Source organism: Chelonia mydas, chromosome 2 (genome assembly GCF_015237465.2).
Source record: "Chelonia mydas isolate rCheMyd1 chromosome 2, rCheMyd1.pri.v2, whole genome shotgun sequence".
NCBI lineage: Eukaryota > Metazoa > Chordata > Testudines > Cheloniidae > Chelonia > Chelonia mydas.
Window position 1 is genome coordinate 175,163,743 of NC_057850.1, and position 16,441 is coordinate 175,180,183.

The window sequence follows — 16,441 nt, forward strand, 5'->3', positions numbered from 1 at the left end:
CAGTTCCTCAGTAAAAGTCTCGGTACTAGTAAAAGTCCAGCAAAGTCATTCCCCTTCCATTGCCACAGTAAATGCATACAAAGGAGAAATGTTTGTCTGTTCAAGATTACTTTTAAAAATGTTGGATGGGAAAATACATACCTGATAGGTTTAATTACCAACAGACAGCTTTCTTCTAGCTTTGCTTGTATATTTCATGTTGTTATTAAAAGGTTTTATATTTAGATACTGTATTGAATTTGTAGTACATCTTACAGCAGGTTCTTTTCAAACAATTTTCTCACACAGTTAAATTGCTAATGTATAGGAAGGAACATCTTTCAAAAGTTGAAGTAACGTGAAGCCTCTTGTGTATAATTACACAATAACATTAATTTGAAATGGAAAAATGCTGCAAAGAAATATTCAAGTTATATAAAGTTTTAGTTAACTCCTGGGTGGAATTGAATTTTGAAAACCAAGGATCTCATTTCTGCAAATCCTTGTGTAGGACTGAGCCTAAAGGCTCAACCTAGCCCATATGCAGTGGCACAGCTACATGCTTTGCTACCCCAAAAGCATTCTGGGAAGAAATTGTGGTTCAATCACAATTGGTTGCCTTCTCATCATTTGCTCAGCGATGTGGGGGAGTAATTTACAGCAGCCATGTAACAGGTACACTTAGTTTCAGCTGCTCAATGTTCCTGGCTTGTGTGTTGGTGAACAGAGCCAAGTTTCTGTACATTCCACACAGCTGTTGGGTGCACAGTCTCTGCTTTCTTCTCTCCATGCTTAAACCGCAGTGTGGGAGACCTAACGAAGGCACACAGGTGTGTTGGCTTATCCCTCACGCTGCTCCCCTTATGTGTACTCTTATGTGTAACTGCATTAGCTAGTCACAATCTTGCTGTTTGAGTAGTCCTTATTCACATGCATAATTCATTGATTTCAGCAAAGACTGTTTTTGTAAATAAGGGATTGTAAGATATGGCCATAAAGAAGTGGAGGTGAGGAGAACCTGTGCTACTTTGGCATCTTTGTTCCTGGTGGACAAAACTGCTCCCAAGCTGTCAGATTTTTGTTTTTGCAAGAGTAAGATACTGTTCTTGCTTTAGTTCTCTCATGTCAAGAGAAGGAGCCAGTAGTAGTGGTTAAACCCCTCAAATCCTTGCCCCCAACCGTTAGAGACCCGAAGCTGCATCTTCACTCAAGCATGCATGCTCCTTCCTTCCATCTCTTGTGTTTTGTCTTGTGACACACTATTTTATTGACTTATGACTGAGTCTTCATCTAGTTTGTTTTTGTACTATTTCAGTTTCCGTAGTTGATCATTTTAAATCATAAATGCATTGCTTTGTGGGGAAAAAATGAAAATGTAGCAGAACATACTATGAACTAATTTAATTCTTATTTTCAGTGCACACGTGTGATGTGGACTCCACCCCTCCGTGAAAGTTTCTCATACCCATTCCTTGTGCTTCAGATGTTGCTTTTGACCTACATTCTCAGGTACCAAGTATCAGAGGGGTAGCCGTGTTAGTCTGTATCTACAAAAACAACGCGGAGTCCGGTGGCACCTTAAAGACTAACAGATTTATTTGGGCATAAGATTTTATGGGTAAAAAAAATCCACTTCTTCAGATGCATGGAGTGAAAATTACAGATACAGGCATAAATATATATTGGCACATGAAGAGAAGGGAATTACCTTACAAGTGGAGAACCAATGTTGAAGGCCAATTTAGTCAGGGTGGATGTAGTCCACTCCCAGTAATTGATGAGAAGGACCCCACCACACCAGCCACACCATCAGAGGCTCATTCATTTGTACATCTACTAATGTGATATATGACATTGTGTGCCAGCAATGCCCCTCGGCCGTGTACATTGGCCAGATCGGACAGTCTCTACGTAAAAGGATAAATGGACACAAATCAGACATCAGGAATGGTAACCTACACAAGCCAGTAGGAGGACACTTCAATCTCCCTAGACACTCAATAACAGATTTAAAAGTAGCCATACTTCAACAAAAAAAACCCCTTCAAAACCAGATTTCAAAGAGAAACTGCTGAGCTACAATTCATTTGCAAACTTAACACCATCAATTTGGGCTTGAATACGGACTGGGAGTGGTTGGCTCACTACAAAAGCAATTTTCCCTCTCTTCATATTGACACCTCCTCATCAATTATTGGGAGTGGACTACATCCATCCTGACTAAGGGCTTGTCTACATTGGCAATTTACAGCACTGAAACTTTCTTGCTGAGGGGTGTGAAAAAACACTCCCCTGAGTGCAGCAAGTTGCAGCGCTGCAAAGCGCCAATGTAGACAGTGCACCAGCGCTGGGAGCCACACCTCGCGTGCGCGTGTGTGTGTGTGGTTTTTTTTTTTAGAGCGCTGGGAGAGCTCTCTCCCAGTGCTGCACCATGACCACACAAGGCCTGTTAAAGTGCTGCCAGTGTAGACTAGCCCTGCATTGGTCTTCAGCACTGGTTCTCCACTTGTAACACCCTTCTCTTCATGTGCCAATATATATTTATGCCTGTATCTGTAATTTTCTCTCCATTCATCTGAAGAAGTGGGGGCTTTTTTACCCACGAAAGCTTATGCCCAAATAAATCTGTTAGTCTTTAAGGTGCCACCGGACTCCTCGTTATTCTCAGGTAGCTTCCAATTTATGTGTGGTTATTAAGAGTAAAGAGTTAAAAAACAGAATCCCTGAGACAGTGCATTCATTTATAGGCTATGGTCTTGTACGTACTAGTTTTTTTCCCCTCAGACATTACCCATTATTGCTAACACTAATGGGTCTCCATCATTGGTAGCAGTAGTGATACTACTGGTGTAGACCAGGCTCCCATTATCACAACATTTTTAACACTGGGCTAGTGGAGCTACATTGGTGTTAGCAACATTAGCAATGAAATAAACTCATAGTTTAGACACAGCCTTACTGTACAAACAAGAAATCATATATATGATTCTTTCAGTGATTGCCCTTGTCATTCCACACTAGATGTGTGGGCACCAGTGCATCAGAGATGGATAACTTTTTCCCATAGCAATACCCTTTGTGGGGGCTCATGAGCCCTCCGTGTGCTTTTGCTAATCACCAAGAGCATAAAGGGGTGGGGGTGGGGGGCAGAGCTGCCCTGCCCCCCCGCCTTCTCCGCCCATCATGAGTAATCATAACAAGTCTGAATGCCTCACACTTCCCCTTTGTGCTTTAGAGACCTAAATTTCAGAACAAGTGGATAAAGTGAACAAGGAATTTAAGGTTTTTATAGTGAGGGTTGTTTGCCCACTCCTCTTCGGGGGCTGTGGTGGATGAAACAGACTCAGCGACTCGTGACAGCTATCACTATACACCCTGTTTCATGGCTGCAGGTATCGAGCATACCAGCTGAAGTCCCACACCCTCTGAAGGTTCATATTTGTTTTGGGGAACAACAGAGGAAGCTCTGAACACTAAAAGATTCCAGGATAACCCTGAAATCAATTGGTATTTATACCCCTGCTATAATAAAGAAGCAGTTTTGGCCTCAGGCCCAGCAGAGGTATCCATACTACCCAGTGAGAAAGCCCAAAAGCTCTAGAAGGCATTCTGGGTCTCAAAAGAAGAGACCCCTGTCTTCACCTCCTTCAACTTCTGCGACTTTGAGCCAACTTTAAACTTCCAAGCAATCGTTTTGATTCTTTGGTCGAGGGCAGCAAACCGCTCCCAGAGATTTTCTCTCCCTTTGGCAACAGGTTGTCCCACTTCCTAAATGCCTGGACCCACATTACATCAGATACCCTAAGCATGCTGGAACTGGGATATACCCTGCAATTCACGAATATTCCTCCTGCCCCTTCCCTGACCCTTTTCACAGACCACTCTCACAAGGTTATACTAATTCAGGAAGTGCAGACTCTGGTGCAGTCCGGGGCCGTAAAGGAAGTGCCCCCTCAGTATAATGGAGGAGGGGATTTTATTCCTCATATTTGCTTATTCTGTAGTCCAAAGGAGGCTTCATTATGAAATCCATTGCAAACAAAAGAGTGCAGGGGCCAAGACACAGCCTTCCATGACACCAGATATTGATTTAAAAGATGCTGACATCCGATTCCCCAGATGTGCATGGGCAGTGGTTCCATTATGCAGCTCTCTAATCAAGTCCAGCAGAGTGGTTGTGACACCTATGCCCTTTGAGGCCTTCTATAGTGCTACTCGGTCAGCTGAATCAAATGCAGCCGTAAGGTTGACATACGCTACATGCAGGGGTTTTTGAACTCATAATATATCTCTGACTACAAGCGGAGGGCTGGTGGCATCTAGTGTGGAACTGTTCCTCGTAAAGCCTGACTGTTGGGAGCAACACAGAGCAGGGGCTCCAAACGTGCCAGCAGAACATTTGCAAACACCTTCCCTGGCCTGGACAATAAAGTGATTGGCCTATAGCTCTTACATTCACTGCTCAGTCCCTTTTCCTTATAAAGTGAGATCACAATACTGTCCTTCCAGCTGGTTGGCAAGGTTCCAGTTCTCCACAACAGATGGAATATGGCCAGAAGATGGCTCTTCCATGAAACTTTAATTGGTGGTCCCTGTCCCTCAGACAGAAATCCATGGGGGCATTTTGAAACTTTGACACTTTTTCATTATGAAATATTTATTTGATGACTGAGGTAACTGAAAAATGGAGTCAAAGGACACCATGGGTCAGTGCAAATTCAGGTGAGAGTATTAGAATGTTTCAACTAGATACAGTTATTGCCTCACCTGCCTCATAGCCTCAAATATAATTTTGTCCCCAGTTGTCTTCTTGTGGAGGAGTGGAAACATGGCAGCCATTCGTGGGCTACAGGGCTCTGCTCTCAGGCGTCACTGGCATCACAAAGGGGCATGTCTGTCAGAGAAGGAGTAGAAAATTTTCCTGCTGACTTGCAGCAGTTTGGGAAAACGGGCAACCATCCAAGAGGCTCAAAAACTTCCAAGGAAGGACATGTGGGTCAATTCACACAAGTGATTATAACTATAATCCTCCTAATAGATGAAATTAAAAATTTTTGTGACATTAGACCCCAATAGAAAGTCTGGCTGCAGCTGAGTTATCTAGTTTCTTTGCTGTCTTCTAGCAGATGGAACAGTTTAGTCTGAATGAGCTGGGCATTCTTCTCTTTTTAGCATTATATCCCATGGACACAGTTTTCTTCTTTTATGGAACTGATTGTCCTCCCTTGGAAGTTCTTGAACCTCATAGGTGGCTGCCTCCGTTTTCCCAGACTGCTACAAATTGGCAAGAAAGTTTCTACTCCTTTTCCTATAGACATGCCTTTTTGTGATGCCAGTGACCCTTGAGTACAGAACCCTATATACTCCCAAATAATTGCCATATTTTCACTCCCCCATAATTAGGTAGACAAGTGGAGATTAAATAATTGTATATGGTGAGGTCAAATTCTGAACTCTTGTCCTCAAATACCATTGATATCCCCAGTGTTTATAATACAGTACTAGAAGTATTGCACAAAATATTTGCCTGTGTCACTTGAGTAGTGCATCATTCTGGCTGTCATGTTGTCAATGAGACTGAGGCAGTCTGGGCATCTTTAGAGAAACCTGAAGAGTTGGAACACTTCATAAAGCCTGAAAGGAATTCTAAACGAAATACTGCAGTTTTGAGATGAATGTTGAGATGAATCATGACTTACTTAGTGGGGCCACTCAGCACATGTTTTGTTTACTTCAACTTTTACTTTTATTTCAAAAGGTGAGCTATGAAATAACAAGATTCAGAATTATTTTAATTATTCTTATATTCTATATTCTTATGGAATTAATACAAAAGTTACTTACTGTTATGTTCACAGTTGTTGATTTATATTGCAAGTCCAGTTACAAAGCAATTTTTAATTTTTTGATACTATTCTCTGCTGCTCTTTTGGATGAAATGCAAAGGCCTATTATAGTTTAACTTACTGGTATCTGTTCTGTTTCTTTTTTCCCAAGGACTCCGAATATTAATAGAGGAAGCTTGATTGCACTGTGTGTTTCTAATGTCTTTTTCATGCTTCCCTGGCAGTTTGCTCAGTTTGTCCTTCTGACACAAGTAAGACCATTTTTATTGAATATCAATGTATTAAACACACCTCTGTTCCTGTACACCGGACGATAGCTTAGTGTGTATGTAGCTTCAGAATAATAAGTTCAAGCTTTATAGTGGAACACTATACACAGTATGTTTAGACAAGTGTGTAGTTCATTGCAAAAGTTAGATTCAGGTAGAATCTTTACCTTATTTAGATAAATTGATTGCTTTGTACAGGCAAGTGAATTCATAGGACTTCTGATGTTTTTTAGCAACCATTGTCATTCTGTAGCACAGTAACCAAAATTAGATTTTATGTTCATTCTTAATATCTGTTCTCTAAACAGAGTCCAGAATTCAGCAGCCAGACTTCTCTTGCTCCCAGGTTCATATTGCACCATCACATTCACTGCTTGTCCTAACATCTCCAAAGTTATTTCAAAATTGTCTCCTTCTTGTCCCACAATCTTAACAGTGGGGTTTTCTCTCTAAGGTGATTGAAAGTATACCAGAATGTTTGTCCTTATTAGAACATAGGTCTGCCCCTTTTGAGCCCTTCCCAGATTTCTCTGCCTCCAGAGAAATAGAAATAGTCCAAATGTAGTTTTGCAAAACCATACGTGAAAACAAATATTTTTGTGATACTAAATCAAATATTTCAGTTACAAAAATTTTGTAGGCATGGAAATTCAAGTAATTTGCCTTTTAATCCAAGAAATGCATATATTAAGAAAAAACCCTCCATCGTTAGAACCAGAAAGTGAAATTAACATGTTTAGTTTCACTGCCCAAATTGTTTGAAGTCTAAAAAGTAAAAATAAAAATATCTGAGTACAATCAACTTATTAAAATTAAAAAAATATTTTAATAAACTAAGGTGATTAATACAAATAGGGAATTATTTTAAAATGTCTTGAAACATTTTTTTATGTTTAACATATATTCCAGCATTAATTTTACATGGATAGTGTTGACTTTTGGTGTATCTACTGCTACCAGGTACAGTAACTACTGTCTGAGAGCAGCAAAGAGCTCATCTGATTTAACTGGTTTCAGAGTAGCAGCCGTGTTAGTCTGTAGTCGCAAAAAGAAAAGGAGTACTTGTTGCACCTTAGAGACTAGCAAATTTAAGTACTCCTGAGGGAATTCTGTGCCAAAAAAGAAAAATTCTGTGAACTATATTTTAAAACTCTGCCAGTTTTATTTGTCAATAAATAAATGTGGAGGCTCCAACATGGCAGTGGGAGCACAGGCCACTGGATGCACAGAAGTGGGAGATCACCCTGGAGCTCTCCCATGCTCCCCACAGGACAGGGACTCGGTGGTGAGGGTGCACCTGACCCTGACACAGCTCAAGGGCTGTCCTGCCCCTCTGTACCATGTACTCCAGGGATGGGCGGGCAGGCAGGCTCAGCCTGCCAGGATACAAGTGTGGTGGGGCTTAGTGTGGAGGGACCCAGGTGTGGGGTGAGAGTTCTGTGTGGGGCAATCTGGGTGTGGATGGCTCAGTGGGGGATCTGGATGCACAGGAGCTTGTTTGTGGGGGGGTGGGTTGGGTGCAGGGGAAATGGGACTCTGCAGGGGATCCAAGGGAAGGTGATTGGGGCTCAGCAGGGGCGGTCTGGGTGTGGCAGGATTGTGCTTGCAGGGGTGATTTCAGTGTGGGGGGCTCAGCGAGGGGGTCTGGGTGCTGGGGGAGCGGGGCTCGTTGGGGTGGGAGTCCGGGTGTGTGGGGCTCATCAGGGTGATCCAGGTACAGGAAGGATGGGGCTCGATGGGGTGGAGGTTTGATGGGCCTGCTTAATGGGGGAGCCCCAGTGCTGCTCCTGAGGGAATACTGCATGCCGGGCTCTCCCTCTCCCCACAGGCCCCCCCCACTCCTCCATCCCCCTTCCTTCCCCACTGTCTCTTCCCACCTCCCTTCTCCCATTTTTCCTGTCCCAACCCACCCCAAACTATGCCCAGGGGCGTCCCCACCCCGACCCCCTTGGAGATTTACCTCTCTGCCAGCTGCTCCGGGCTCTGGAAACCATGCTGATATGTGACCATTCTTGTGGCTTCCCTTTGCCTTCCCATCATTTTCTGTGGGGAAGCAAAGAAATCTGTGGGAGGAATGAATTCTGCACATATGCAGTGGCACAGAATTCCCCCAGGAGCATATAATGTAGTTTAAAAGAGTCTGTTAAATATATTTCTAGGCAGCACATACTCATCTTTATGCATTTGTATTAGAGAAAAATGTAAGCCCAGAAGTGCTAATTAGCACAAATTTAAAAAAAAAGTTCTGTAATCAGGGGCTTTTAAGAATTTTTCAGTCAATAGAAGGTAGATAAGCACTTACCTCTGTTTAGGAAAAGTAAGGGCTTGGATTTCACAACACAAAGCATTGGTCATCATATCTAGCTTCCCCACTGAAAAATTACTCTTTATGTGTAGCTTCTAAGCGCAAGTGCTCTGATTACTTGATTCAAAGGGTTGCTGCAATCAGTGACCTCATTCTTAAAAATAAATAAATAAATGAAAATGGGAATATGGTGAATTAATTACTAACCCATGTCAGGTTTTTTGTTTTAAACTACCTGTGACTTTTAATGCATTCTGGACTCTTCAGATAATTGTCCCTTTTGGAAACAGAAGTCTTGCTCCCTATTTGGGTCTGCAGAAAACAAGCTGCTGCTTTAAATATCATCCTGAAGGGGTGCAGAACGAGAGGCATAGAAAACGCACTCATACCTTCCTAAGCATCTGATATCCTGAGCTAGGGTGCAAAACACCCATGACTCTTAAATTAAAAGCTGGGAAATGAATGAATAACTGGTTAAGAGGATAATATGGAGAACTAATTGGCAGAATTATCCCCGAGGCTCTTCCGCCCAAGTATTTGTGTCCTCAGCTCTTGTATTTTTGAGGAGCAAGGATGCCCTTCTCTCTCTCCTCTCCTTGTCAACCCAAGGTGCCTGGAATACAGGACCTTCTCTTCTTCTTCTCTCCCATCTACTTTGGGCTGCTGTATTTTGAAGTAACAGGTGTTGCTTTTGAACAAAACAGTCTGGGCAGGGGTGGATGGGTCTCATAACCACAACAAAGAAAATGAGTTGCAGGTGGCCACCAAAAATGTAAACTACAGAAAAATGTTTATTTTAAAAATGTTTGATAACATGACCCTCATTTTTCAGAAAATCAAGGCAGAGACAACAGGGGTGCTCTCCTGATTAAGACAGTGGACAGGAACTTTGGAGAGCTGAATTTGGTTCCTAGCATCACCATAAACTTCATGCATGACTTTGGGCAGTCACTTAATTTCTATGCCTCATTTTCCTCATCCGTAAAGTGGAGATAATATTTCCTGATTTTTACACAGTTAAGATTAATAATAATGAATGCTTTTTTATCTGAAAATGGGAGGTGCTATCCAAGAGCAAATTATTAATACAAGTGGGGGTCATTAAAATTAGTAAAGCAACATTTTAAATCTTATTCTTGAAATGTTTTATATTTTGTATTCTTTGGTTGTTATACACAGCCCCACCTTCTTTCAAAATAAGCCATTGCAAAAATTCATAAGCCGTTAACCATTAAAAGGAGCTACAGATGCTGAATAATGTATTTATGCTGTATGAATGTATACTTTTCAATTAGTTTAATCTTCTCTTTTTAATTCCAGATAGCCTCGTTATTTGCTGTGTATGTTGTTGGTTACATTGACTTTCTCAAGTTACAGAAGATACTTTGTGTACATATGGTAATACTTGCTTTTAAAAAATGAATCTAGTCAAATCAGCTAGTCAAGAGAAGTTAGTTTTAGATATTTTGATTAGTTGTGTAGTGAGTATAAAGAGTTCTGTAAGTAAGACTAAGAGCGAAGGGAAAAAAGGAATAGAACCCTGTCCATATATAGACCTTGAGATGCACAAAAATGACATTTTAAAATACAGCACTGAGTATTTTCTGCCTTTACTAATTGTGTATTGGGGAAAAAAAAGAAAAATTTACTGGTTTTAAAAGAATACCGTCAAACTTGGTAGACCAACATTTTAATCTGTCGTAGAAGATGCCTTGCTAATAAATAAATCTTTTTATGATTTAGACAAATATGTAAATGTAAACCAAGTATTTTAATATCCTAAATCATTAACAGTGCACGGATTTGTTTTCCATTTAATGAAAAAGCTAAGTTCACTTCTGCTACAATATCATGGCCAGTTGAAAGATGTTAATTGGAACAAGTCATGAACAGGGCCGGGTTAAAGCGGGGCATTAGGGGCTGCATCCCAGGGCCTCTGACTAAAGGGGGGCTCCGCAAAAATATATTCATAATGATATACAATTCAGTGGTCACCAACCCGCCAATTGCGATTGTCTGGTTGATCCTGAAGACTCTGCCAGTTGATGGCGATCTCTGGGCCGCTAGAAGTCCGGTGGCACAGCAAGCTCAGGCAGGCTGCCTGCATGCCTTGGCCCCACACTGCTCCCGGAAGCAGCGAGCTGCTGGCACGTCTCTGTGGCCCCTTGTGGTGGTGGTGGGGAGGCTCTGAGCGCTGCCTCTGCCCACAGCACTGTCCCCGCAGCTCCCATTGGCGGCGGTGGCACTTGCAGGTACATGCAGGGCATGGAGACAAGCTGTCTCCCTCCCCGCAGGGGTGCGCCGCCCTGGACCCCGCATCCCCCTGAAGCGCAGGGCCCCCCAAAGCATGGAGCTTGGGGTGGTTGCCCTGGTCTGTCCTATGGACAGGACAGCTCTGCTTGGACCTGTTCTGGGCACCAGCAAAAATTATACAAACCTGGCACCCATGGATATTGGTCATGCATTTACAGGTTTCTGTATTTGTGTATTTTGAGAAACATCTGCTACCACATTATTTTCTGGATTTTTCCATGGTGTTCAGGATCTTCCTGAAGAGTCTAATTGTTGTAATACACTTCATTGTCTGGGCATACCAAAAGGACAGGAGACACTTGATATGGATTTTAATCAGGCTGCAACTTTATTATATAGAGATCTGGGACTACCAGGCAGATAAAGTGTACAGTGCAGGCAAATCCATGTTTATTCAAATCATTATCTGGGGCTTTCTCCAGCCCCACTTCATTTTCCATCCAGGTCCCTCCAGCCAACCCATGGTTTGGACCTTACTATCCACCCCTCTCATAGGAGGGTTAAGGTAGCTATGAGACCAGGGCAGTGGGGGTTGGCTCCCTGTTGTACCAATCATAGGAGTCCCCAAACCTCCTCCCCCGTTCTGTTCCTTTACCCAGCACCTCCTTATGAGTCCTTTACCAGGCCATTTATTTGGTCACTGGATGCCTTCCCTATGGAGTACCCGCACTGGACATCCACCACACACTTACAAAATAAGTTGCGACATATAGCCTACCACCTTTTCTTCTTATCAGAAAAGGTCATCCCTGACACCCACTCTGGGGAAGGCAAAAAAACCTCACTCGACCGAAGCCAATCTGGTGGTGCAGGAAAAATTCCTTTCCGGCCCCCCCTTAAAATGGAGTGACTAGCACAATGTCCACAGCAGGTCCTAACCCGACTTGATATTTGCCTCCACTAGGGGAGGGAGGGTGGGTGCTGCCTTGCCTGCTGCATGGAAAAAAGGGGCTTCCCACGCCAGAGCTTGCACTTTTATGGCCGTCAGACTCCTGGGGGATGAGTCAGCGCCGCAAAGCTAACCACCGTTCACCTTTTGTAGCAGTCTCGGACCACCTCCACCACCCCCCCAGCCATAAAGCACAGCTGCCCTCCCTCGGCAAGCCCAGCCAACGTTTGCCCCGCTTTTAATGACTGCACCGCATTTAGACTTAAGAAATACCCTATTATGCATTGTTGAACAATATACTGGTTAGGAGGAGATTATTGAGAATCCAAAGATCTATAGCTCACTTACTAGAAGAAACTCCTTAATATAGGCTTATGATTATCTTTCCCCCATTGGTTCTTTCTGTCCTTCTCTTGAATTCTTTTCTCTCTTCCCAGCAATTGATTCTCAATCTCCATCCTCCACTTCTCCCCATTCCAATATGTTATAGTGCCTCCCCATCCGTTCTACAGATTTAATGGTTTACTTTGTTATGCCATCCAGTGGATTTTAATTTATTCTTACAGATTTTCCCTTGCTGATTATGGTCTCTCACAGTGGGTTCAACTGATTCTTAAGGAGTAGTCTCCTCATGGATTTTGTCCTTTTACCTTCTAATGGATTTTGGAAGCACATCCCCGGCCTATTCAATATCAGCTTCTGAGACATTGGCTGGGCCTGTGAATCCATACATTTTTGTAAAATCCAGAGTAATTCTTGCCAGAACAGCATAGTTGGCAGCTACAACTGTATAAAAAAAAAAATTGAAGAAAACTATGATATGGTTAAGTATGCCTATGACCAAAGTGCTGCATCAAATTTTTGGTTTACCAGTTTTTATAGTGTTATTTATTTGAAATTTACAGCTTTCTGTATGACAGAAATATTAAGTTGTTGTTTGACTAGTGTCCCTCTGGGTGCTTCAGTTCAGGTGCACATGCATCCTGTGCCTTTGATCAGAGATTTTTGGTAGTGTTGCCTGTCCGGCCTGCTCATGCACCCTACACATACTCCTGCCCCATACCCAGGTTATATAGGACTGTGTGGGCAAACAGCCTTCAGTTCCTCCTAGTGGTGCTGGAATTAGGGGTATTGCTACACCGCCTGCTTGAAGTAGTAATAAACACCAAATACATGGTTTCCATCAGCAGCACCCCCACTATAAAAATTGTTCCAGCATGCTTGGTTCCTTTTCAGATGCATTTGGCCAGAATTGGAATTTAGTGTGTTCTTGTTTTCTCTTTAGAGTTATTATAGTAAGTAGTGATTGGAACTGTTGTTCTCATTTTCTTTCTCCCCTCCAAAAAAAATTTTTTTTCTGGTTCTGAGGAGTCCAATATTTTTTCTTGAATATGGGATGCTGGGCTACATGGGTTTTAAAAGGTGCCTCTCCTTTTGAGAAGCCATTCCTGTCAGTGAGGAATTTTTCCCTAAATTGCTAATGAGAATTGGACTCTCAAGTCTCCAACAAAATAGTCCTAGCTTTGAAACCTTTTGCCACTGCAGGCAACATGGAGTGCAGAAAATTCTGTTCCAGAGGAGGACTCAGGCATCTCCTAGAGATTGAGGATTTTCTCGTTACATAGACAAAGGGTCTTTCTCTATGGGTCTCCACCAATTCCATTGCTTTTAAAAAGAAAAGAAGTACTTGTGGCACCTTAGAGACTAACAAATTTATTTGAGCATAAGCTTTCGTGAGCTACAGCCGATGAAGTGAGCTGTAGCTCATGAAAGCTTATGCTCAAATAAATTTGTTAGTCTCTCAGGTGCCACAAGTACTCCTTTTCTTTTGCAAATACAGACTAACACGGCTGCTACTCTGAAACCTGTCATTCCTTTTAAAGGTTCTCAACAAGATCAAGCACAACCAAGCCAGGGTCATTTTGATTATGTCAACTTGGCCAAGACAAGTTTTGTATCCGTACCTTGTCAGACTCACCTTCTGCTCTCTGTGGCAACTCCCCATCGATTCCTGACTGTCTCAGGATGTGGGTCAAACACTTCACCCCAATCTGAACATTCTGCAACACAAAGCACGGCTCCTCAATGGCTCTCAGGATTAGAGGCATCCTGTTCATTGGGAGTACAACATATGCTGTTAAATAGCAGGGAGAAATCTACAAGACACACTTACTTCCAGAAATGAAGATGTCATCTTCGGTGTAACCTCTGTTATTTTTCACCTGTCCAGTCATCTCTTTCCACAATCTTGGATTACCTATTGGAATTGAAAACATCAGGTCTCTGAATTCCATCAAGGTTCCCTTAGCATTAATAACAGCTTTCCACACATGTTTAGGTGGTTTCTCAATTTTCCCATATCTGATCACAATGAGGTTCTTAAAGTCTTACAAACCTTTTCCTGCAGATTAGTGATCCTACTCTGCTTTGGGATTTCAACCTTGTTTTTAACCATCCCATGAAACAGCCTTTTGAACCACTAGCTACATGCTCTGTTACATTTGTCCATGAAGACAAGTCTTTTTGGTGACCTTCAGTTCTGCACAAAGGGTTGGAGAGATTGGGGCTCTAATGGCAGGTCCTCCATTGACTGTGTTCTCCAAGGAGAATGTATCATTACAACCCTCTGCAAAATTTTTACCTAAGGCGGCTTCTGTTTCATATTAACCAGACTGTTCACTTTCCAGTTTTCTTTCCTAAGCTACATTATTCTACGCAGGAAACTATCTTCCATATGCTAGATGTTGAGAGGGCATTGGCCTTTTACTTGAACAGAACCAGAACATCCAAAAGTCCCCATGACTTTTTGTTTCTATTGAGGATAGGTCTGGGGAATACGTTATCTCCCAAAGAGAATCTCTGGATGTATTATTGCATGTAATGGTTGGGTTGATGCTCAGACACCCCTGCAAGTGACTGCATGTTCTATTTGATTGCAGTCTGTCTGTCTAACCCTACTCAAGAATGTTCCAGTTGCTGAGAGATCTGCAAAGCTGCAACATGGAGTTCAGTGCATACTTTTTCCAGCCGTTATGCTTTGGTTCATGCTGCTAGATCAGATGCTGCAGTAGACAGTGCAGCTCTCTCTTCAGCGCTGGACTCTGTTCTAAACCTCCCGTCTCCTTGACCTAAGGAGTCACTTTGAACTGGAGCACCCACAGGGACACAACTCAAGGAAAGAGCGGTTACTCACTTTATGCAGAAACTGGAGTTCAAGATGTGTCCCCCTTCCCCTTTGCTTTGGAGTTCCCTATGTGGGACTTTGCAGTAGAGAAGGAACTGAAGGTGGGTCACCTGTACGGTCCTATACAGCCTCTCTTCGAGGCATAAGCATGTTGAGTGCGCATGTGAAGGCCAAACAGGCACTGGTACCAAAAATCTCTGATCAAAGGTACAGGGTGCATGCGCATCTGAAGTAGAGTACCGAAAGGAACACACATCACAAAGAACTCCAGTTATTGGACAAGGTGAGTAACCTCTCCTTTTTTTTCCTCCTCAAAATTTCTTTACTACTTTGTCCACGGGACTCTGAGAGTCTCTATCAGCATATGTAAGTGACCTAGTAAAATAACTTGAAAGAATGAGTAAAACATCAGAAAAAGCTTTTAAGAAAATGAAAAAAGAATATAATAGGGGTTGAAATATATTCTGTTGTTAAATCTTTTATTCCATGTTACTTGCATCATCATAGTAGTTCACATTTGCTACATTGCCATCATTTAAAATCTTTATTACTAACCTGTCTCAATACAGTTCTGTAAGCTGGGTCTCTAGCTTAGAGAGTTGCTGCACAGTATGTAGATATTGATATATTTAAAGAAAACCATGGTATTGCTGTCAGTTATTAATTATTTTATTTATACTATATGTTGTATTTGAGAGAATTACTTGATGGTTTAGATATTCTGAGATTTTTGTATTTTCTTATTTCAGGCATCTCTTGCACTGTGTTTCATTTTGATGTTTGGCAACTCAATGTTATTGACATCATATTATGCTGCCTCTTTAGCAGTTATCTGGGTAAGTTTTGGAAGAATTCATTTCAGATGCTTAGGAATGTACTTCTGCACTATTATCTATGGATTGGCGCATTAAATGTAGAATTGTAACTTCTCTAAATAGTTAGAAAAGATTATACTTCCATGAGATTGATAAGGTTAGTCTTGGGCAATGTTCCCTCTAATTTTTGACAGGCCGTGTGCGCAAAAAATTTCTTCTGTGCAAATTGTTGTGCTTCTGTGCAAATTTCTATGTGCGCGGTGTTTCACCGTATGTGCAGGGTTTAGGGTCTGTGTGCACGTGCACAGCTTAGAGGGAACAGCGGTCTTGGGAGATGTTTGGGGCATGGGGAAGGGTTAATAAAGTCAATAAAATGTTGACACATCAAAGCTTTGACACAAGAGAAACTGAACATGGACTTACGCTTTTTCATGTGTAAGGCTAGAATAATCATGTTTTACAAGGTACTAAAAGTTATTTATATGCTGGCAAATTTTGTAGAACATTTGACACACAAGGTATACGTGATTAACTGATTGGACTTTAAAGTGAAAGCTGTGGCTTCTGTTTCTGTTTGAAGCTTAAGCAGTATTAAAAAAAAATCTTAAAACTTATACTTTTTCCAACTGCAAATAGTACAGAACAGTATGACCAATAACAGAAGCAACAATAATCAGAAATTATGCGTCAATATGAAAACAGTCTTGGAAAGCCCACTCGCTCAGGAACACACTACAAGCGTTATTTAAACCATTAAAGGTTTGTCATCCAGTATATTCCTCACCCCTATTTTTTGCAGAAAAAACTTACCTAAGCAAATCATGTACTTACTCCAGGAAGG

General features: G+C 42.0%; 1 protein-coding gene across 3 annotated transcripts in view; it reads left to right on the plus strand.

Annotated features, from left to right (window-relative positions):
* Positions 1 to 16,441, plus strand: part of DPY19L1 (dpy-19 like C-mannosyltransferase 1) — a 95,805-nt gene that overhangs the window by 39,389 nt on the left and 39,975 nt on the right. For 2 of the 3 annotated variants that reach the window (XM_043540613.1, XM_037890067.2), the window contains exons 9-12: positions 1,397 to 1,488; positions 5,977 to 6,076; positions 9,720 to 9,797; positions 15,535 to 15,621. In XM_043540613.1, the coding sequence (XP_043396548.1) occupies positions 1,397 to 1,488; positions 5,977 to 6,076; positions 9,720 to 9,797; positions 15,535 to 15,621 (357 nt within the window). The remainder of the gene's footprint in view (positions 1 to 1,396; positions 1,489 to 5,976; positions 6,077 to 9,719; positions 9,798 to 15,534; positions 15,622 to 16,441) is intronic. The other variant, XM_043540612.1, reaches the window with a different exon arrangement.